The 24509-nt window shown below is 35.8% G+C and overlaps 3 protein-coding genes across 11 annotated transcripts in view; 2 read left to right on the forward strand and 1 right to left on the reverse strand.

The window, feature by feature from the left end:
- Nucleotides 1–12034, forward strand: part of LOC136035321 (protein unc-80 homolog) — a 287805-nt gene extending 275771 nt beyond the window's left edge. For 6 of the 9 annotated variants that reach the window (XM_065717033.1, XM_065717037.1, XM_065717038.1 and 3 more), the window contains 3 exons: nucleotides 2297–2365; nucleotides 8296–8432; nucleotides 10578–12034. In XM_065717033.1, coding sequence (XP_065573105.1) covers nucleotides 2297–2365; nucleotides 8296–8432; nucleotides 10578–11489 — 1118 coding nt within the window. In that variant the 3' untranslated portion in view covers nucleotides 11490–12034. The remainder of the gene's footprint in view (nucleotides 1–2296; nucleotides 2366–8295; nucleotides 8433–10577) is intronic. The other 3 variants (XM_065717036.1, XM_065717040.1, XM_065717041.1) reach the window with 1 other exon arrangement.
- Nucleotides 12035–17873: 5839 nt separating this feature from the next.
- On the reverse strand, nucleotides 17874–18416 carry LOC136035738 (uncharacterized). Its single transcript, XM_065717707.1, has one exon. It carries the CDS (start codon nucleotides 18414–18416, stop codon nucleotides 17874–17876), a length of 543 nt encoding a protein of 180 aa, XP_065573779.1.
- A 3200-nt stretch (nucleotides 18417–21616) lies between these two features.
- Nucleotides 21617–24509, forward strand: part of LOC136035322 (angiomotin-like protein 2) — a 50759-nt gene continuing 47866 nt past the window's right edge. The window contains exon 1 of the mRNA XM_065717042.1: nucleotides 21617–21775. Coding sequence (XP_065573114.1) covers nucleotides 21700–21775 — 76 coding nt within the window. The 5' untranslated portion in view covers nucleotides 21617–21699. The remainder of the gene's footprint in view (nucleotides 21776–24509) is intronic.

Genomic DNA, 24509 nt, shown 5'->3' on the forward strand with positions numbered 1-24509 from the left:
CTCAAAAAGTTGATTTCCTGGAATTTTGCTAGAAATATTAGCCAAGTATCGTTCCGGCTTTTATTCAGTAGGACAAGGAATTAAGTGGATATGCTTCCCCGGAAAAGTTGAAATTTCTCCCACACAATGTGTTCACAGGACAGTTTTATTATTTCCACCTCTGCGGATAATATTGATAAAGATAGGTTCCAATCGAACCGATTATAATTTAGCATCATACTGTTTTAGATTAGAGCTATTCAAAAATCTGTATAAGGATTTTGATGGAAATTTACAACATCTAAACTTTTTTTTTCTTCTTCTTTTTATGTAGGATTTCTTGGTTGTTGTGGTGTTACTTTTTTTTCAGTTCCTTGTTCGAAAAAAATTAATAGACGAGGGATGGGAGGGGCTCTACTCCTACGTTCTAAGTACGATATATCTAAGTGAAATAGTGTACGATTTGACAAGCTGCGTAATAATTTAGCCCACTAAAGCAGGAAGGGATCACCTATACAGACAGCTGTTTTCACATTTTGTTGCACTTCACTAACCACCTCCAGTGTTTTCTCTATGAAAATTTTTAGGCTGATCTGCCTCATTGTCCTAGCAAGAATAAAATTATTGCACTTCATCGTGTAATACCATTCTTCTGTTGGGATAGATACTCCTCGTGATTGAGTTTCTGCCCTGCTTGTAAGATCTTCGTTTGAATCTGTATGTGAGAGGACATAAATGGAATGCTTTAGCTTAAGTTAATATAATCTTCTATTTCTCTTGCTTTAAATTATATCAGATGAATTCATATTTGTTCTTTTTTTTCAATCATTTCAGCAGTGTCATGTGACAGTTGTACAAGTTACCTTTTTTAGTTTTGCAATACAATAATATTTTTTAGTGGTTAGTCTGGGACTTGAACAAGATATCTGAAAGACAGCTCAGGGAGTTGGTGTGACTTTTCTACTTCGAAATTGATTGAATGCTCGACTTGTTCTCCTTGAATTTTGTCATTTTTAGGTTTAACAGTTGCTCTCTTCCGAAACTGAAGTTTCAGGTTCTATTTGAAGCTATATTTTTCAGGAAGAGATCTGACTACACCAATGAGCAAACTAGAAATTTCTTTCATTCAACAGCATTCACCTAAAACTTTAAAGCCATTTCGCACTCCAAGCTCTGGGGGATAGAGTAGTTTCAGCGGGATAATTTAGAAACATTTCTTCTAAAAACGTGCGCGGCGGTCCGTATTATTAGTAATTGGGTTTGTCGATCTGCTTGACCTTTTAATTAAGAACTTGTCAGCAACTCAGTAGCACTAGAACAAAAAAATGTCACTTAGACGGTTTTAGTAACGCCACTGAATTTTGCCAATTTTTGTTTTAGCACAGCCATGTCTGAATGTCATTCTATTTATATGAATGTCATTTTGTGTTTTATTTGTCACTTTTATGCTTGCATGTTTGTTTGCCTATGATTCTTGATTGACTTTTTTAACTTACTTTCTGTTGTCCAGTCTATTTTTGATATTAAATAACTTCAAATTCTCTGACAATACCGTACTAGGGGTACTGTCGGGACATAAGCATTGGTGCTAGGGGGGTCAGGGCTTGTGCCCCTAGTTCTTTGCCTCCACACTAAATTTTGAAAATATCTTCTTTTTTTTTGGGGGGGGGGATTTTCAATCAAAATGCCTTTGTTTGGTTCTTTCATTGAAAACAAAAATGAAAAACGATAAACTCCCCCCCCCCCCAAATTTTGGCGAAACGAAGCCACTGCACATAAGCCCAATGGAAACTTGTCCAAGCATTCCAAAAGTATAGAGATGTATCTTGACTCTAATTTTAATCAAATTAAGTATCCCTACTAGGTCCCTGAGTGCTTCATTGTTCTGTTTCCAATGACCACAAGAAAAGCCCGACCATGACGAAAAAATCGTAACGGAATGGATTGAGCAGATTTTAGCTGACAATTACGTTCTTTAACTGACAACAGCAAAGGTTTAAAATCCTTGACATTTATGCAATATTCCTTATTAATATAGATCATTCAAAATTTCGGAAAAAAGATTTAAACCGCACTTATTTGCTCATTACTTAATAGTGATATTTCAGTGTTACTTTACTATACTCTTGGAATTTAGCACAATTAAATCCTTAGACTGATGCTGCTAATCGTTGGGAGCATTCTAATCTTGCTGTGACATTTTTGTGTAGCATTATTTCCATCAATTCTTACATTATATTATTCTTCCAACCAACTATAAATAATAAAAAGGCCTGGCACCTGCATGTTCCTATTTCTGTCACAATCTTTATTGTAGGTCAAACTAGAAGAAGTGCTTCGTCCGAACCTCGCTTACACAGACGCTCTTGGATAGGTTACAACCCAGGTATATTACTAAAACCAACCCTTCTTCCATTTGTTCGTCGCGGTGCATGCCGCTAGCTGTTTGCGATTAAGCGGAGAGAGTATGCGAAACTGATGAGAGTAAACTGAGATTCATCACAACCAGCGGAATTTAGAGCTAATCAGCAAAATTATAAAGTTATTAATTAAGACCTAAATAAGAATATTAATTGTCTTTAATTCACTATTGCTTTACACCAGGAAGGAGATAAAAGAATCTCTTTTGATAAAAGAGCTGAATAAGTTTATTTGTGAATTTCTCTTATAGCCTATGTTCTGTACGCTAGCCCAGTGGGAACTATTTTATAGCCCAAAAAATTAAAAGAAAAATAATATGCTTAGTTTCAAAAAACAATTAGATTCAATCTGGTTTTAATAGTGTCTCGTTATGATGAATAGCTCTGGACAGTCAGAAGCACTGCTAATTTTTATTTTAAGTTATATATATGTCAAGGCGCTTGAATATCTTCTCATCACTTTCTCATACTCTTTGATAAAACAATTATTTGTCCTTCTGTTTATGACTGTACTCTTATGCTTCTTTCCTTGTCTCTCTTTCTTTCTTTTTTGTGTTTGTTTTGCTGAGTCTGTCCTTTCTAAGCTATTTGGAAACCGTAGAACAGCGATTTCAAAAGTCATGCCCAAAGGAACATGAGTAGCTCCTAGATCATTTAGATCCGGTCCTTTCCCTAAGTCAACAGCACTGAAATTGTAAAGCTTTTCATATAATATATTAAAGGTAATCATTTGGTTAGAAAAAAAGAATAAAAGTTTAGTAATTGAGATAAACAAGAACTTGAACAAGGTCTTAGACCCTACTCATCTATCCAATCACCTAGGACAAGTAAAGTATAACTCAACAGTCACCCAAATAGAAAGATCCAAATTCGTGGAAAGTTATCATTAATAAATGTAGATCGTCGTAAGACTATAAGCAGAAGCACCTTAAATCTAATGAAATCTTCTCAAGTCATCACCTCACATCATGTCTCCTCGAAGGAATACACACTTGCTAATATGAGTCTCGGCGCATTAAATTCCTTACCCTGGCAAGTGGCGCACATGTCATTTACCGCATCCTCTTGCGTAATGTCACTTGGGAAATATATTTCGAAAACAAAAATATATACACCAATTTTGATCATACTACCCTTAACCAACTCTCACCAACGACTAATTAAAAATTTTCTTAACCAGTATGAAAAGTTACCTCCCTGAAGATTGCTCTACTTAAAAGTTCATTATTCTGAAAACGGATTTTTTTAAATTGCCAAGTTAGTTCATTAGCGGAAAATCCTCTTATGAAATAAATTAGAATTCACAATTGTCCAATCTTGAAGAATGCCTGTATTTTTTATGATTATTATTATTATTTTTTAAACGTCGCTGGAAAATTATAGTTGGGATTTCAGGGAAACTTTTGAAGTCAATAGAAGCATCTTGGTATCAGACATCAACAACGTAACCCCGTCTTAAATGGCGTAACCAGGGTTAAAGGGATGGTATACCTTAGGATGCACAAACTGTGGAAAATTACGGAAGCATAAATCAGGAAGTAAAAAATATGCACAAATTGTGGAAAGCAAATTTCGGCTTTCGTATTTCGTGCATAGGACAATTTGAAGAGGCCATACTATCTTATTTTTATTGGTTCTTACTAAGTAGATATGAAAGGATCAGAAGCTTTACCGCCTCTTTGAATAAACTGTTATTTCGAACCTGTAACAGGGTATTACTTTAATACTAAGATAATTAAAAAGCATGGAATAGTACCCTACGCTGCGTAACTAAGACAATTGATCTTATTCGTATAAGATAAGTCTGCGAACCCAGACTAGAATATAAAGAAAAATAGTAATGACAGTGTTCAATCATACCTCTGAAGCGTGGGCGCTTCGGAGGGTGGAGGAGGAATTATTTTCTGGAGGAATTGTTTACAGATAATTTTAGGTGTCCGTTTGACTAACTGTATGTCAAACAACAAGCTATACGAAAAATACAGTTTTACCCCACTTTCTAGGGCTATAATGAAAGAAAGGTTGACATGGGTAGGAATGTTTTATGAAGAATGAAGACAAATTTCAACGGTAGTTCTTTTTGGCCACCCACATGGGAACTAAGACGGGGCTTAAGGAAACCGATCCTTAGGAATAAATAGGTCGTATTTAATGAAATGGCCACATAAAGCACCCGATGATGGTATAATACAGATATTGTATCCCTCACCTTAGGGTGACAGAGACGTATGAAAGATTTCATGCAAGTGCCTAGCTAGAAAATGTGCCAAGCTATTTGAAATATTCTATAATTAACTTTAATACAGTAGTGGCGACGGCGTAAAATAGCTAGGGGAGAGTCGGGTAGTATGACACACTCTTACAGCTACTGATCTATAGGTCGTATTTATGTATTGTGGCAAGAGCTGAGAGGCATCTATAATACAAAAGAGAAAACAAGTTTTCAAGAAGGAAAAATTGCTCAATCAAAGCTTATGATAATAAATACGTTATTGCATCCTCAAAGGAAGTTTTTTTGCCATCTATGAACTTCAGTCTGGACAAGGTGGTATTTCATAGGCTAGCGACTTTTTCCTGAGAAATAGGTCTGGTCTTCATCCATAATAAGCTATTGAGAAACCACTAGATTAGAACAACATCTAGGAGTAGATGCACATCCACAATGGAAGAATCTGGTGCTATGACAGTTTGTGTTTGCTTGTATGACACAATTTTTATTTGCTTGTACAGCACGTATCATAGTACCCGACGGCTGGCCTAGAGCGCTAATGATTTTTCTATATCTGAATGTTTTTTTTAATTATTATTTAATGTACTTACTCTGAATAGTACCATAAAATAAGCAGTAAATCTGATTTATGAACAGTCTCACACCCTAAAAAATGCCATTGCATTAGTACTGGAACTTGGTGAATCGCCTTGAAAAGCTGCTACGGCTCATGACATACAATTTAAGACTCTGCACCAATATGTCCAGGAACGCAGAAGTTTTTGCTGAGCCTGCAATTGACAAAATGAGCATAAAGATTCATAATAAGTGTATCTTTGAGCCTAGTGAAGAAAAGTTCCTTTCGGAATATTAGAGTCATGCATCTAAGATGCACCACGGCCTTACTACAATCAGACTAAGAAAATTGTCTTTGATTTTACGATCAAAAACAAAAAGTAAATCCCTTCATCTTGGCTCGAACACAAAAATTTTGGTAAAGACTGGAATTACAGGCTAATGAAGACACACCCTGAACCCAGCTTGAGAAAACCAGAAGCTTGTAGTTTGACACGAGCCACTAGCTTCAACAGAGAGAATATGAACATTTTCTATGATAAACTTGATAGATTCTTAAAAAACCATTAGCATTGCCTAGAAAATATATATAATGTTGACGAGACAGGTTTAATAATTGTCCATGTTCCGCCAAATTTAATTGCAGAGAAGGGTTTGAAATAACTAGATCAAGTTACAGACATCAAGTCTGTGTGAGTGCTTTGGGAACAGCTTTTCCACCATTGTTTGTTCTCCCAAGAGTTAACTTCAAGGACCACATGTTGGCAAATGCACCACTATCATCTGCTTTAGCTGCCTACCTGAGTGGCTGGATGACTGCCGAAATCTTCAGTTCGTCTTTCGTGCCATATTTTGTCAAGTGTGGTAAATGCAGCAAGGAAAACAATTGTCTGTTCATTTTAGAAAATCATGAGAGTCACATCTCTTTTAAGACTCAAATGTTTTTCTCATTTTATCCTACTGATGATCTGAATCCAGATATAGCTAACAGCAGCGCAACTAAGAATGATCTTGATAACTTTCCAGTAGCCAATTCTACATGTTCACACATCGCTTTGCCAGAGCAGCTTCACCCCTTTCAAAAGGCATGTTCTCAACTGGTTGGTAAAAATACCAGGGCTCACAAAAAGACAGTAAGCCATGTATTGACTAAAACACCAGTGAAGCTCAACTTGAAGTGGAGCTCGAGATAAAGAGAGATCACGTAATAAAGTAAATAAAGGCTAAAAATGTATAAGATACAAGAAACGAGCCCTATAAAAAAGATTTCAAGCTACAACTACTACATTAAAAGTGATTTTAATGAGGATCTTCCACATCTGACGGAGAGACTGAGCTACAGTTAGATGATGATTTGGAACTTTCAGGGGATATCACAGAAACTTCAATTGAAATCAAAGAGAATCCTTATATTTTAGCAAAAGTATCATCCTTAACGGGAAAATCAACCAAGTATTTTATTGCCAGAGTAGTTCACCTGCTCCAGCGACAGTGCCAGTGATAATGAAGGAGAGGTTGAAGTTTAGTTTCTAAAGAACAGTTCTGTCAGATTTGTAAGCTGTGGCGAGTCTGAATCATTCATCCAAAGAAAAAATGTTGAGCTAATTCTAAGTGCCCCAACCATCAGTGGTAGAACCAGTCGTCCGGTTCTACCACTGTGCCTACAACTCAGAATATTCCAAGTTTTATGCTTTGGTTTAAGGAAAGTTTTGGATGAAAATAAAATAAAGTGCAAAAATTGATGTGTCAAACTGAACTCAGTGTGTGGCATACTACCATCCACAGGTCGGGGAGTATTACATACTTGACTAAGTCAAGAATTCAGCCTAATACTGAAAAACAGTGGATAAAAAATCAGAAAATCTCTACAGGGACGGCAGTATATTATATGCTACCAAGAGTTTGGCAACCTACATACACATTTCATGAAAATATCAAACAAACCAATAAAATTTGTCATACTACCCGAACCTTTCCTTTTTAGTTGATTTCTGGATCGCACAAACTTTTTTAAGGAAATACATATCCGTTAAAAGATTGAGGTTAATACTTATGCCTTTAATCAAAGCAAAGGCTTGTTTTTTAAAATAAACACTTTCCTCGTAAAACGAACGAAATATGCACCTGGATAAGTATTTAATGGTGTTAAAGATCCTTATAGGGTTATCTCTCAGACCCCATCCATATAATTTATCCTCTCTTTTCTTTTGTTTTTACTCCTGTTTACGAAATTAACTTTATACCCAGGATTAGCTTCTGTAGAAGCTATCGGTAGATCTTTTAGTAAAAGGTCTTTGGCAGATTGTATATATTGTAGAACTTTATTATTCTTGGCCTTATGAAATGTTCCAATGGAACAGCTAATTCTTTATTTTTGACCTTCAAAGAAACTCTGGAAATCAGTAAGAATAATGAATTATCCCATAAAAAAAGTGTTTCTTTCTGGTCTAACAGTACAAATTGAACGATGCTGTGTAGTCATTTCGTATCAAAACTGTTCAGTATCAATTATCTATGGATCGTAACCATCCAACATAGTTGCACCTCCATTTGTTTTCACACCTGCTAGGACAAAGCTGAAAGAAACTCTAGATGTCTTGTGGCACTTGTGGAAATATGAATGGGGTAATCGTTTTTTTTACATCTCCCAATTTAGCCCTGAAATTACATCTCGTTTGCTGAAATCCCCCAATTTTTTTTAAGCAATAAAAATTCTGATTTTTTAAGATTTAGGGTCGATTCTTATGGGAGCATGAAAAAATCCATTGCTACAGTTTTATGAGTTTTCCAGGAGGAACCTCATTTTACGCCATGTGTGCAGATATTTCTTTGATAATATGTTATATACGGTGAGGTATTTGGAGAATCTTGATAAAAACAACGTGAAATATTTGGTTTACATTGTTCCCTCTAATCAAAAAACGTTTTTAACACCTCTGACTTAGAATATTTCTATTTGTTCATCTGCATTTTCATTTACCGTACTTTCATTTCAGCTGTCCAAAACTTTGAAGTGCCTTCCCCCAGATGTTTAAATTTGAACCTGGAAGCACTGACTAGAACCTAGAAAATACTGAGTAGTAGCTTAAAAGATTTTGTTTCTTCTTTTAGCTGTAAGCCAAACGACCATTGACAGTGAAACATCCTCAATAGGAGACACAGGAGTACCAAGTAGGTTGCAAAGAAGGTCACAAAGTAGAGGAAGGTCAATGAGAGGCAGAAAGCCATCGCCTCTGAATCCTATTGAGGTAACCTAAAAACAAAAAACCTTATTTCGGGTAATGTGTTGCTTTTTGGTCTCCTCTGAATGGGTCACAGTTAACCAACTATATTCCAATTCTCTGCTGTCTTGCCCAATAATTTCTATTAGTTCTTCTTCTTCTCATAATTATTATTGATTAAATGTCAATAATTATTAATTCAAATTACTAGAAATAAATTTTGCATATAAAATTTAAAAAGCTGGCTTTTTTAACGAAAAATTGTCACCAACTTTCTTATTTCACCTTAAACTCTAAGCCTAATTTCAAATATTTTACGATTAATAGTGAGAGTAAGGTAAATGGGGAACTCATCCCAATTAATCCGCAAATTCATTTCGCATAAGTTGGATATTTTTGAATGATATTTGTCTGAGATATCCATGATTTCCACGAATGAACCCTCTGGACATTTATTTTGAGGGAAATCTAGTTTATCTGGGTTTGTCATGGGACATTTTTTTTTTAACCCTTTGTCCTTCTTACTTTTGTTAAAGTGTAACTTCTATATACTTCAGTCCTGTTCCTTAGACCCGGGAGAAACTGTCTTTAGATCTTGAACTCTTTAAGGCTTAAAAAGTTGAAGTTACCGAAATAAAGAGGTTGGTGTTTTTCAATACATCGAAAAGATCCATAACATAAAGAAAAATCTGAAACATTTTCTCTTTTAGAATGTAAAAAAATCAGCTCACTATTTCGTTGAAAAAGATAATTAGCAATTTGTGTATTCAGCTTGTCAAATTGAAAATTTTAATTTCAAAAATTTACAATTTCTTGTAAGTTCAAAATTTTAATGGGCTATTAAAATTCATTATTAAATATAGAAGCTACATTGTACATTGGAACTCTATAGAATTACTAATAAAATGTATTTGTAATGAGTGGGTTATACGGTTTTATTGAAATACCCATCCTCGGAGGTAAAATTTCTTGAAACATGTCGTTTAGAACACAATGCAACTGAGAGCTGAAGCCTAAAGGCAAGGCTTATTCTCCTGAGGTCTTTTACAATTTGCACAGTCACTTGGCTTCCGACAATCAGAAGAAGTATACTTTATCTTTTGTTGTTGTTGTTTTTTGTGCCTAAGGCCTAGTAAGTATTGCACATAATCTAAAGAGTTTGCATGCAGTCAGTATATGTCAGGGAAAGGTGATGAATTGTGTGTGCAGTTTAGTCTGTGCAGCCTCTTTTGCTTCACAACTAGGGGATCGAGTTGAAACTTGCAAGAGGACTTTAAATTTTTTTTCTGAGTGTAGAAGACAAAATATTTTTTCTCCGGTCTATACAAAAGAGAATAGGCAGGTTTTTTTTTCTTTTTTATGCCTGACAAACTTTTTGTCTATGCCTTAAGGTGATAAATGGCATAGGAAAAGCATTTATCAGAGCCTCATTGAGCTTTATATGAGTCAGAAGACAAAGTGGAGTTTGACTAAATGTCTCTCTGTTCTTACTTGTAACTTTTTTCTAGTTTTATCAATTTGAATATATTCTATCGCATTTTAATCAACAGTTAATAGAGAAGGGTTTAATAGAGAAAGGGTTTAATAGAGTTAATAGAGAAGTGAAATTGTAAAATTATTTTAATCAACAGTTAATAGAGAAGGGTTTTATCATGGTAATTTTGTGTTTAAACCAAAGGGCACTTTGAGAGTTACATGTTTCTCGATAGCAAAAAAAAATAAGTAAAAGTTCTGCTCAGATTCGCAAGAAACAATCGAAAAAGTAAAATCTTTTCTTCCTTCAAAGTTTTCATTTACTGAATTCTAATCAATGACCAAATTAATGGAGATATAAAATTTAGTTCTTTTTGCCTCTTATTGAAAATATTAAGTTTTTTGTTTTGTTATTTATACAGTTTTTTCTTGTTATTTATGTTTTTGTTTCTTCAGTGTATTATTTCTCTCCCTAATTTGCTTTCTCTCTTTGGTTTTTGTTTCAAACTACTTTAAGATCCACCTAATAGAAAATCTGGTAGAAAGAACGTCTAGTAAGTCTTTGAATAACCTGGTCAAGAAATTTAATTCGTTTGAATATTTCATAGTTGAAATTTTTATCTAGTAGAAAAGCTCAAATATTTTCAAGATATTATAAGCCATTGATTGTCACCTTTTTTGTTAATAATCTTTTTCTAGGTATCACATATTGAACTAGATCCGTCGCGGGATACGCCCCTTATGACACCGGGGTCAAAATCGCATCTGCCCGACGAAGTTGGTCAATTCCAATGGCTTCAAGTTCCGGGCTGTACCTCTCGCCTTGAGTCTGGACAGCGTAATAATTCTTCGGAAGTTCTCAACTGGGCCGATGCTTCTGCCAGGAGAGACTCACGCCAATTTTTGGAGCCTTTTATTGAGTACATGTCTGAACGCTCACAAGGCATAAGGAGCAAATCCCCAGCATATGGTGTATCAGATGTTATCAAAGTGACTCCTTTACTCATAAATGTAGACGACGTAATTATTGAAGAGCAACTGAGCTCTCCAGAAGAAGATTCTGTTGCAGCTCAAGAAATGGATTTTTCAATCCACAGAGCTAATGAAACAGAAGGTCCAATTTATGAAACACTTGAAGACGGCTTGACGTCTTTATTAATTCCCAGTAACGGTATTACTTCCCTGCAGGAGGTAAAGCATGACCAAAAAATGGTAGATTTGAAACTCAGATCATTAAATTCTTGTCTGGAAAGTCAGTCTAGCAGACATGCCAGGCTACAAGACAAGACAAGCCCACGTGTTATTACTTATGTTGAAGACAATTTGAAGCCATCCACTTCTCAACAAGGATTAAAGCATGCCTTTGAGGAGCTCCTGTTTGAGCATACTACGAAATTTCAGCCAAGCTTTGAAACATCTCGTTCATTCCAATCTGAAAGTTTGCAACCATTGCTTGGTAATCTGGAAGAGATTAGTGGAGGTCCTCGTGTTAGGTTAATACCGGTTGAAGTAGAGGATGATGGAAGTGGGGAAAATGTTAGAAAAATTGGTAGTCGAAATCTCTTGGGTGGCTTTCGAACTTCCCTGGATGAGGAAGATACTCTGATTTAATGGAGTATAAAAGAAAATTGCTAAAAGCAGACTTTAGACTATTTATGCACAGGAAGCTATAAAAGGGATGCAACTGCACGTTGGCAAAGAGAAAATAATAGGGTTAAAACCCAAATGATGTACAGTTTTTCTGCCTCCTATTTTTGGCAGAGAAATTTAGTAGACTTTCTCTGTTCTGGATGAAGTGTTTGCTAAAACTTTGTGTGCTTTTAATGTGAAAAAAAAGTCAAAAGTGGCTTACTATTCCAGCTTAAGTGAAGTTATTTACTTTTTTTGCACTGTTGATGGTTTTTAACCTCGGTTTTGCTTCGTTTTTGACTAAGGGTGAATTATCTACATACTTAACCAGAAGGAAGTTTTCATTTTAGTTTCCATAGCGTGAAAACAAAAATAAAAAAGACAAATTCAGTTTATTCCTGAAGCTACCTTCAGTCGAATCGAGAAGGTGCAAAATTGTTGAAACGTCCGTTTTGTCTGTGAATGTTACTTGTTATACAGATGTTGTTCATGTTAAAGAATATTTAAATAAACGAGAAATGATGCTATTTTATGATTATCTCCAAAGTAAGTGTGTAGCTTGAGGCTACATTTTCAAAAACTATCTAAATATTGTTAATTTTTACATATTTTCATGCCTAAAACCCCGATTTTTCTGCAACCTAACACTGGTGTCAATTCACAGAACGTTCCTAAGGAGGCTAAATTTATTTTTTCAAATCTACAGTTGGGCAAATTATTCGTTTTTCTTTTCAATTAATTAAATGAAAATTTGAAAAATGGAATGATAATACCCGAAAAATATGTAATTTTCAAATTCCTCTTGAAATACTAATTTTCCTTCTAATGGCACCAGTGTGGCCTAAGATGGGTCCAAGGGTAAAAGTATTTTATTTTCATGTCATAGGTATTTTTATTTTTTTGCGTTAAGGTAATCCGTTCTTAACTTAGTATGAAAAAAAGGTATCCTAAAAATAATGTGCTATCTGTTACATCGGAATAAGTCATGTAAAATGAACCCCTCCCTTGGTAAAATTTTGGCCACCTGACTGTTGTGCTTAGTGATAATAATTGAAGTATTTGTAATTCAAGTTATATTTTTTTTTAAATTTGAAGAGCTTAAACTTGGGAAAATTTTATAAATTACTTATCAAAAGATGTGCACAAAATCCAACTACTACTTAAATAGTGAAGCATTCAGTTTAAAAACGTACTGACATACATTAATATTATCTTATATCTTCTAATTCTCATTCAGTTTTCTTGATTGTAAGAATAATCATTCTTGGAATGAAAAAAATTGTCAACTTCATCAACTGCTAGATAATGATGATAAATCAGGAAGAAGAAGTCTAGACGGAGATATCTATAAGTCTATAAGTGACAAGCTGCAATTGAAAGGCTTCAATCTTGTTATCAATTTATATAAAAATAAGTTGTCTGTGTGTCTGTCGAGTGACGTCATGTTTGTGTGTCGACTGACATCACGTTTGTCGACTGACGAAATTACAGACCGGGACATCGGGACACAAATGACGACCGGGACTCCGGGACATAGGGAATATAAATGACGACCGGGACACTCAAAGAGAAAGCGACCGGGACACAAGGGATGTTCGATTAGCAATCACCATCAACAAAGCACCGGGACACAGGGAATATAAATGACGACCAGGACACTCAAAGAGAAATTACAGACCAGGACACCGGAACACAAATGACGACCGGGACAAAAATGACGACCGGGACACCGGGACACAAGGAATATAAATGACGACCGCGACACTCAAAGAGAAATTACAGACTGGGCACCGGGACACAGGGAAACAACAACAACGGGGACGCCGGGGGGCACAGGGGGATATATAAATGACGACGGGGACACAGGGAATGTTCGATTAACAATTACTATCAACAAAGCTCAAAGGCAATCATTAGAATAATGAGGTATAGATCTGAATACAGATTGTTTTCCCATGGACAATTATATGTTGCATGTTCAAGAGTCGGTAAACCTGACAATCTATTTATATGCACAGACAATGGGACAGCTAAGAATGTTGTATATTCGCAAGTTGTACGTAGTTAAAAATATATATATATATATCTATCTATATTCAGAGGTGGGACACAGGGACACAACTACAATGGCGCGTAACGACTTACGCGCGCGGGGGGGCTTGGGGGGCGCGAAGCGCCCCCACCAGCTAGATGTTGGGGTGGCACGAAGCGCCACCCCAACAGCTAGTAATTCATAAAGCTAATGAAATTGAGATGCTTTATTTTGAACTCGGTATTCCATTTTATGAAATTTAATGAAAAAATATTCAATGAGATAATCGTCATTTATTCCTGTTTTACACAGAGGTAACAGTAAACTTTGATAATTTCATATGAAATATATAGTATTATCAAATAGCATATAGTATTATTAAATAAAAAAAAATTTTTGTTTAGATTAAAGTAAGGAGCAACATTAAAACTTAAAACAAACATAAATAATTACGTATATTAGGGGGTTTCGAGCCCTAGTAAATACCTCGCTCTTAACGCTAAAGTTTGAATTTTGTTCTAATTCTTTAAGAAAGGCTGTTTAATTGAATAAATAGCTCTCATGAAAGTATAAAAAAAATTCAGCGTAAAGAGCGATTTATTGACTAGGGGGCAAACCCCCTAATATATGTAATATTTGTTGTTTGTTTTCAGTTTTAATATTGCTCCTTACTTTCAGTTTGAAAAACTTGTTTTTTTTTTTTTAATTTCTGATCGACTTTTAAATAATGCTGGGAAATCTAGTGCCCTCTTCATAGTAATGCCCCTTCCTCCACGAAAACTTCTTCCGTGGAAAGAGTCTCCCATTTAACCCCTTCCCCCAGAAATATCTCCCCTGAAAATGTCTGTATACTTCCCAATAACCAATGCTGTATGTAAACATTGGTCAAAGTTAATAACTTGCAGCCCTTCCCCCGGGGACTGTGAGGGGATTAAGTTGTCCTCAAAGACATAGTTATTAGATTTTTTGACTCTACTGAACAAAATAGCTATCTTAAAATTTTGATCCGGTGACTTTTGGAAAAAATGAGCGTGGGAGGGGACTAATTGCCGTCCAATTTTTATGGTCACTTAAAAAGGGCACTAGAACATTTAGTCTCCGTTCGAATGAGCTCTCTTGCGATATTCTAGGACCGCTGGGTCGATACGATCACCCCTGGAAAAAAAACAAATAAAAAATAAATAAAAACGCATCTGTGATATTTCTTCCGGCAAAAAATTCCACATTTTTGCAGGTAGGAGCTTGAAACCTCTACAGTATGGTTCTCTGATACGTTGAATCTGATGGTGTGATTCTCATTAAGGTTTTGTGATTAGGGGGCATTTCCCCCTTTTTTTGAAAATAAGGCAAATTTTATAAGGCACGTAACTTTTGATGGGTAAGATTAAACTTGATGAAATCTATATATTTGAAATCAGCATAAAAATTCAGTTCTTTTAATGTATCTATTGTTATAAAATTTTATTTTTTAGAGTTTCGGTTACTATTGGGCCGGGTCGCTCCTTACTTACAGTTCATTACCACGGACTGTTTGAAAGTATGTCTAGAGCATGTCGGAAGTATGTCTAGAGTTAACGTAATGCTGAAATTTAGGAAGGATAACTATCTTCCGGAAAGCTATGATGTTGGTAGATTCTAAGATTAGATTTGACAGAAAATTTCCAGGAACAGTCGGGTACTATCTTTTTAACTTTTTAATTGAATTATTATAGTTTATTTACTGACTCATAAATGATTATTCATTATAGTTTTCTTTTTCTTTGTTGCTTTTTGTTGTTGTTTTTTTTTTGGCCAGTTTTAGTTCAACTACATGATTTGTCGACTCTGAAGTCCGAATTCAGCCCTTTGTGGGCTTGTGAGAGAGATTTAAAAAAAATAAATATCTTATCAAACTGGAGATTCTAAAATTTGACAATGTAGAGGATAAATTGAATAATTTTACGTTAATAATTTGTGAATGCTTATGGTGTCTTAAGAATAAAATGTAGGAACGCAGCTAGGAATATTAGTGAAAATACGTTATGTTTAATAGAGGCTAGGAGGGGATTGTGCAAGAACTATCTGAGTGGTAGATCATATTAAAGTAAGAGGAATGTTAAGAATTTGGGAAAAGCACTAAAATATAAAATAAGGAGGTGTAAAGTGCCTAGAAGATGCAGCGAGACGGCAAAATAGTAAAATATTTTACCGGCATGTTAATAAATTGATAGGGAGTAGTCAATCTGGACTGATTCCAATTAAAGATAGGAAAGAGACTTCAATTAGTGATCAGGGGAGTGTTAAAGAGGGATGGGCAGAAGATTTTGAGAATGTATTAAACCGTGATAAGGTACAGGAAATGGTTTAGAAAGGAATGGAAAAGCGTGTGACAGTTTTGAAGGGAAGGAAGGTTTACAGATAGCACTAAAAGGCTTGAAAACCAATTAAGGCCTCAATTGCTGATAGTGTGGAAAATGACATATAATCTTCAGATAACTTACTGAAGATTATGATCATGGTTTTTGAAGGAGGGGAAATCCGGAGTGATTTTGGGTAAATTTTGACTAAACCGCTTTACAAGTTTAATTAAAAAAAAAAAAACTTTCCAAAAAATAAGCTTTTCAAAGAAAGTACAGAACTCCATTAAACCAAAAATGAGCAAAAACAAACCAAATAATTTACCAAGCGTAAAGCTACCACAAATTAGTATCGATAAATAAATTAAACCTAAAACGAGCAGAAATTACAATAAATAACCGAGTAAAACTCAAAATGAGCAGAAATTAATATGACTAGGGCTCAAAATCCCTATACCTTCCCAAGGCCAGAATATAATTTGGACTTTACTGAAAAAAATACAAATGAATTTGTATTGTCAATTTAATATACATATGCTGATATTCATTCCTTAAAATGTTAAAAATATTTGATTTATTAAAGTTATAAAAGTGAAAACATTGAAAAAAAATTCAGTAAAGTATAAATTATGTTCCAGTCTTGGGAAGGCATAGGAGTTTTGAGCCCTACTGATGTTAATTTCTACTCGTTTTGAGCTCCACCATTAGTCTGAGGATGAAAATTAGATCGGAACAGGATCTACCAGGCCGGAATCCATGCTGCTCTTCTCTGAGATGCGAGTCAAGGGTTGCTCTTAGGCAATGCAGTACGACAGTGGCTAATAGTTTACTAGAAACCGATGTTGTATTGATACCTCTCCAATTCCAACATATTAGGGCATCTCTCTTTTTGAAGAGTATAACTAGAATTCCTCTAGTCAAATCGACTGAGATCTTCTCGCTATTCTAGACACTCACTAGAAGGGTGATTCATATAGTAATAAAGGCTCGAAGGGATATCTTTAGCATTTCTGCTGTGATTCCATCGACCCCTGGTGCACGCCCATTTTCAGCTTTTTCGTAGTTATTATTATTTCCTTGGTGCTGGGTGGGTCAGCACTTTCGTCGAAATGTGAAAACGGTGTGTCAGGTACTATTTCTTGGTCGTCAGGTCGGGGTCTATTCAAGATTTTCTCGAAATGTGACGCCCATCTTTCATCCACTTTCTGGGGGTCAGAGATTAGCTCTCTATTCTTGTCTTTTATTAGAGACGACCGGTTTGCTTTCTTACCGACTATCTCATTTGTCAAAGAAAATACCATTTTCTAGTCCCCTTTTTTGGCAGCCTCTTCAACAATTGCCGCTTTCTCCTCAATAATTTTTCTCTTGTCTCCCCCTGCTTTTTTCTTGACAGCTTTATCTTCCTCATTATAGCGGAGCTGTAACCGTTCTTTTTGATAAGGGCTTGTTGAACTCAGGATAACTGATTTGGTATCTTTTTGATTCCTTATGTATCCCCAGGTGTTATCAGATATCCACTCTTCTTTCTTTTTTTTTCTTGAATCCAATGGTTGTTTCAGCCACTTCATGGTACGTTTTCTTGATTGAGGCCCAGATACATTCCACATGTGTGACATCGTCAAGTGTGTTTAAGGCTTCGAATCTGTTTTGCAGAGATATGCGGAAACCTCTGCGTGCATTCCGATCCTACACTTTGTTGCTGTCAAATTGTTTAGAAACCTTCTTGGCTTTCTGTTTCTGAGCTTTTATCTTAACTCGCATGTCAGCTACCTCAAAAACGTGATCTGAGTTCACGTCCACTCCTCGATATCCACGTACGTCAACCAGGCTGTTTATCCAACGTCTTGATATCAGGAAGTGATTGATTTAGTTTCTCGTTCGAACATCTGGGGACATCCATGTGTATTTATGAATTGTCTTGTGCTCGAATAAACTCTCACTTATTACTAAATCACTACTCAGTTCATAATCCACAAGAAGGGCACCATTTTCGTTTATTTATCCTATGCCGTGACAGCCTAGAACCTTTGGACAGTACTGGTGATCCGCGCCAATTTTGGCATTTAGATCACCAACGACACACGTTATACCGTGGCTGGGAACATCCTTAGTAACTGCCTGCAGCATATTATATAAAATGTCCTTTTCGTCATCATCAGCTTCATTTGTTGGTGCATAACATACTATTATAGTCAGTTTTGTCTGATTGGTGACAAAGCAAACTGTCATTAAACGTTCATTGACTGGGTTCCATCTCGCCATTGCTTTGTGTGCACTTGGTGACATTATAACTCCCACACCAGCCTGGTGCATCGAGGAGTCTCCGCTATAGACCATAATGTGTCCATCACCAAACTTCTCTAAGCCTCTTTCAGTCCACCCTATTTCGCTGAGAATCAGTATATCAATCAGATATTGTCTCATCTCTTTAATAACTTGTTCTGTTTTCGAAACCTGGCTCATGATTCCCACAATCCAAAAGTCCATCTTCATTGTTTCTTTCGCAGTCAAAAATCGAGTCCGGAGGCAAGCAGTTGTCATCTTCTGGGAGGAGTTTGTATCCGAGTATTTTCAGGGGGAAAGAAAATAAGAGTTTAAATCTTTTCAGTTTTTCTTCAAGAATTTATAGTTTGGCCGACTATTTGTATGCTGAGGAGAATTTTCGACAATTTTTAACAACATGCACCCCTCGAAAAATCTTGGCACAAATAGCAGTGTTTAATTTAGTTTTAAACCTCCTCTAGTTGACCTGAAAAATAAAACTTGATACCATTCTTTAAAAAATCTATTTATGCTCTTTGACAGCTTGGATATGCTTACACTCTTTTAATTTAGTTAAATTTTAAGAGGAGAAGAAGTAGTAGAAGTAGCCCCGAAATTTTGAACATTTTAGTCATTCTTGAGGTACTGCTGAGATGTCTTATTAGCAATCAGCCTACACACAGTGCTTTTTTATATAAACTTGGGGCAACATTCAGTTTTAAAACATAATGGGCAAATTGCATAACTGTGGAGATTTTACCTACGCATTAGCCCTAGAGATAGAGTTTTAAGACCGTTAAGCTATGCTGAACAAAATGACCATCTATTATTTTGATTGGAAGGGTTCGTTCACTTATGAGCTAAGGAGGAGGTCTGATTGCCCTCCAATCACTTTTGACTCTCAAAAGGGTACTGGAACTTTGACTTTCCAATCAATCAAGGTTCATTCAAGTCGGGAGGTAAGTTTTTGCTTGGGACAAAAGTAATGAGCAACGTTAAAACTTCTAACAAATAGAAATTAGTTAAGAAATTATTTCAAATGTGTGCCTCCGGCTCTTTACGGTAATTTTGATGTCCCGCGACATCAAATCTGTGATCAGCACGGATGATGAGAAAGAGTCAAATATAGGGCAAGAAGTTTCCAATCAAAGACCCAACAAGGCATGTTTTTGCATGTTTTACCAAGCTCGGATACATTATATCATTAGTTGCTGGTTCCAATGACATTGTTAAGACTGTCTGGGAAATTTTTACGTTGAATGCAAGACATATCTCGGTGGAAATACGATCTACATCATTTTCTTTTTTGATCTATGTAAAGAGTAAACAGTCGATTTCTCTGAAGAACTTCTTAATGTTTCAACAATTCGTGGAGTTGTTTTCGAAAGTTGTAGTGACGATTCTGAAATTTTAGTTTACAACGGTCCAGGAATAAGGAAGCCAATCTCTAATGAAAACAGAGTAAAGTACCTTATTTCAAGTGTTCTTAATCAACCAAAGCTGAACTTCTTCCCAGTTGATCTTTCAGTATAAAAAACGAAACAGTGGCGTTTTCATCCGCGATGGCACGAGGATTACCAGTTCTTAGAAAGCAATTTCGAGAAAAATGCTGCCTTCTGCTTCCTGTGTTTCCTTTTTTCTAGAGGTCCCAGGAGCAACCAATTTGAAAAAGATTGTGTGATAGCCGGTATTCAACAATGGTACAAAATAAAGAGTGAATGATTCAAAAGGCGAAGAAAGAAAAACTAGCAATTCATTTCTCTTCCGAATCATGAAAAGCAGCTCTGCTCTGTTTTTGACATTTCGTCAGTAGCAGCATTCATGGGGATTTCTTACTTGATAAAAGCATTCAAACTAAAGTTTTCCAGCAAGCAAAATGTGGAGAGACAAACATAAAATTTGTAAAAAAATTTTCGACATTGAAGGACCCTAGCAAGACAGGGCCTTGGCTTTAGGATAACTGAAGAACAAAACGGTAACTTTGTTCAAATTGTTCAACTTCTAGCGAGATATCCGACAGCTCTTGATACCCGATATAGACCATACAAATTTACCTATTTACCCACAATTCTACAGAATGAGTTCATTGACTTTTTTCAGCAAAAGTCAGGGAGAAGATCCTCAATGAAGTTTCTGGATTCAGAGTTTTATTCTGTGTTGCAATACCCGATGCTTCAATTTCTGATAAGATTCTTGGTGTAATCCGGAATACCAGGCAGGGAGGGATACCTAGAAAGAGATTATTAGATGTTAGCGAGGCTAATGACGAAACCAGGCATGGTATGGCAGAAAGTATAGTAGGAACATAGTAAAGGAGAAGAACTCCTCTGGATAAACTAGCTTTCCAGTCTTAAAACTATGGAAGTGCGATGTCTGGTAAGTCTAATGGAGCCCAGCAGGAAATATCTGAACTTCTTGATAGTCGTACTAGGCATGTGCACTGGTCCACCAGGCATGTGCACTGGTTTGTCATATTTATTTATTTAATTGTTGCAAATAAAAAAATATCTATCTATCTATCTGTCGTAGGTCCTAAATTCCCTGACGGGTCCATAGACTGAGCATTGTTGTAGAACATAGTGGCAATTCATCTCTTTGGATAGTTGAGCTTTTCAACGTCCTTCATGGAATATACGTGTTCTTCTCTTCATTTACAAAGCATTTTGCCACCCTTAAACGAAAACTCTCTTCGAGGTAACGGGATTAATCTCCGAAGTTTATCACGGTCCCGGTAAATAATCAATGTCCGATTGCTCATGAAATGCTGACGTTATTATCTTGTCTTTTTATTTCTTCACCAATTTCGAAATTTTTTTTTCATCTTCGTCGTTTTGACCTCTGTGTTTGGCCTATGGTTTTCGTTTTTGCATGTTAGGCATAGTGAATGTGATCCAAGAGCATATTTCCTCCTGGCATGGAGGATAAAATTTGCAATATACATAATTTATAGCAGTGGCTACCTATGGCCTTGGTTTATAAAGGTTCCAAAGAATGTAAACTCTTTTCTGACTGAGGGAATGAGCAAAATTACAGTGCAAAAAAACTAGCCTAAAACTTAATATAGCCTAAAAGGAAATTTTTAGCCTAAAAGAAAATTTTAATTACTCATTGAGGGATAGGGAATTTATCATATCCCATTTACCATGGTGTTTTCCTAAAATTTTACAGAGTTGCGATCCCGTAGAAAATTACTGGGCACCGGTGATTTCCTGGATCTAGCTATGCTCTGCTTCTCTGCCCACTGTAAAAGCTGCTGTTCATATTACAAGAAAATTGTACCTTTGGTAATCTGGTATCAAAGTCATTATTTAAAGGGTACGAGACAGCAGATGTTTTTCCACCCGTTTCCGCCATTGTTAGGAAAGGGAGAGGAAGCGGTCTTCTATTCTATAGATTAGAAACTTCAAGCGGGTTTCACCTTTGCTTATTTCCTTATCTAAGTCGTATTGATTTTGAGGTTATTTAGTTATCAAAATAGTTTTGCTGGTGATCAACCTATTCACAAGAATATTTATGTGCAGGCTCTACTGCCAACATTACCAAGAAACTAAAGACAATTATTATGGAAGAAGAAGCGAAAGTGTCTGCTCACTACCAGCAGAAGATAACAGAAAATGATATGATTCAAAAGACTCGTGGTAAATTAATAGAGTAATATTTATCTAGAAATCTCTTATATCATTTAGTAGACCCAGCTAACAGATAGGCTAACATATTATGTAGGCTACTAGATTTGTAAAGTATTGCCACTTGGAAGGAGGGGGGTTTTGCCCTCTTAGATTTCGAAAATTACTGTACCTTTTTGGTATTTTCATTGAACCCCCCTTGATTTTGAAAAAAATCATTTGGTCCCCCACCATGAATTTGCACCCCTAAGTTTAGATTTGTGGGCCTAGGCTAACATTTAGATAGCTACAAACAAAAATATTTACTTGGTTGGGTGAGTTTTATGCTTGCCTAGCTGGTTTGAGCCTTAAATTGAGATATTGAGGAAGAAGAATGTTAAGAAAACAGTTCTCCCCAGTAGGCCACTTTGTAATATGTAGACAAATTATAGTTTACACATTTCTGAAATGCTGCCACCATACTCTACCCCAACCTCCCCTATTGTGCAAATATATAGCCCAAATTATGTACTTCTAATGCATTTGACATGTATCACTCTTGTGTAAACCTGTGTATCTGTAAGTTGAATCAACACTGCACTGATGAAATCAAGAAATGGAAAAACACACAAGAAAAAAGCCTGTGAAATTGTCAAAATTTCAATTGGTATAGACCTGTCATGTAGGCAAATTTCAGGGCCCTCTAGAGGGAGAAGAAGTGGAGGTGGGTACTTTAAAATACCTTCCCTGGACATACTTTAGCCTGTAGACCCATTCCTGAAAGTTTCATTTTCCTAACCTAAACCCTTTCCAAGATAGCAAGAAGTCAATTAACTAGAATTTTACCATAATTTGGGCTATGTATTTGTACATTAGGAGGGGGGGGGAGCAAAGTGTAACAGGAATGCCTACAAAATGAGCTAATTACAATTTTTCTGCATTGGCTATTATGAAGTAAGAATTGTTTTCTTAACATATTTCCACTTCAATAGCCCTAATTTTTGGCTTATACTAACTATCACATTGGGGATAAAATTAATTATAGGACAGATATCATATAGCAAAAAAGGAGAAACACTCTTTGATTTCCACCTAATGTTTTTTTTTTTAAATGGTCTAATTGATAAAAATTGCTGTTATCTCAATTGTATTCCAGCCCCTACATTCATCCCAATTGGACTGGAAATTGACATTCACCGAGGCTATATGGGCTGTAAAACTACATGCTAAATACTTGATCTCACTCTACCAAAATTAATCTACAAAAGTTGTAGGTGAGGGGATTCTGGCTATTATGAAAAATGGTCAAGTTAGGTTGATAAAACTCCCAAGAATGATTCCAGGGCCTAAAATATAATCTGGGAAGATGCTTTCAAGCTTCCCATTTTCATCATTTTCTTATTTCTGTAACTTAGAAGGCCTACATTGATGGCCTTGGTCATTTAAATTTTGACAAAAATGTTTTACCTTGATTTCACTTTTTCAGTCTCTGTTTTCTTGGTTTTTGTTTTTGTAAATACAATTTCTATCATTTCATTAGTACTTTAAACCAAATCAAGGCTCCTTTTTTTTAATAAAATTTAAGAAACAGATCTACAAATCTTTAACACATTACAAGCTGTGATTGAGCAAGGTACACATTGAGTAGTGTCTTCACCTCCTGCCTTGCTAAATATGGCAATGGAAAAAACTACAAATTCACTGATGATTTTAAAGTGTTTTTGAGAACTTTTAGAGTTTCCCTCAAATGCACCCCTGGTCTTTCTTGACCTTTACAGCATCAGCAACTTTTTTGTTTAATTAAGGAGAAAATATTATTTGCAAGAGTTCAGTCACATAGGCTACTTACATATTTCTTGTGTACAATCTTCTAAGTTGGTGTTTTCTGAGGTGTGGGCTGTGACCTGGTATTGTGTCACAAACAAACTATCCAGGTCACAGCATGATTTTATAGTGCCTGTGCCTTAACTCTAGTTTAGGCCTGGTGGCTTTTTTCTATTTTGAAAAGTCATGGACCTAGAGCCTAAAAGAGTAAAACTCAAAATTGTCACATTTGAGATGCAGTCATATTGTGGACATGAATGTAACAACTTTGGACTTTGACTAAAATTTGTTTTACAACAGAATTGGTAAAATTTATGCTTCTGCCTTTCTTTATTTTGTAGAGCCATTGACATAAGGCCTAGGTATATACAAATCTCAGGAATAAATATAGATCCATAAGGCATAATAATAATAATAATAATTTATTTATAACCCACAAAGTACATTAAACTGTGGAGTAAACACACAAAAAAAGAAAAAACAAGACAAAAAACATAACAACATAAATATCATAGCAGCATAACGACATACAACATAAATAAATTACCTCCAATCAAAAAATGGCCAAAGAGGGTCAAAAACACCGACCATTTGCCGAGTTTTAAAACACATATCTTTAGATAAATGTTTCAGTCGCGAGGGCGCATCAACGATGTCAAATTTAGAGATGACTGTATGATTCCGATACCACCGAGGCAGACGCAGCAAATACTTGCAATACTTAAAATATCCTGAGCGTATTTTCTTTGTATCCTTCTTGCGAAGGAGGAAAGCAAAACCAGAAAGATAAAAAACAGCAGGGGCACAAAAACTAGAATAAAGACGGCATAGTCCATTTCGGTTATACCGACCACGATTTGGTGAAATTTTCGCGTATCCAACCCGCATACTTTTCAGCACGCTGGACGTAATAGCGGAGCAAGTAGACGAAAGTGACGTGGAA

Source organism: Artemia franciscana, chromosome 14 (assembly GCF_032884065.1).
Source record: "Artemia franciscana chromosome 14, ASM3288406v1, whole genome shotgun sequence".
NCBI lineage: Eukaryota > Metazoa > Arthropoda > Branchiopoda > Anostraca > Artemiidae > Artemia > Artemia franciscana.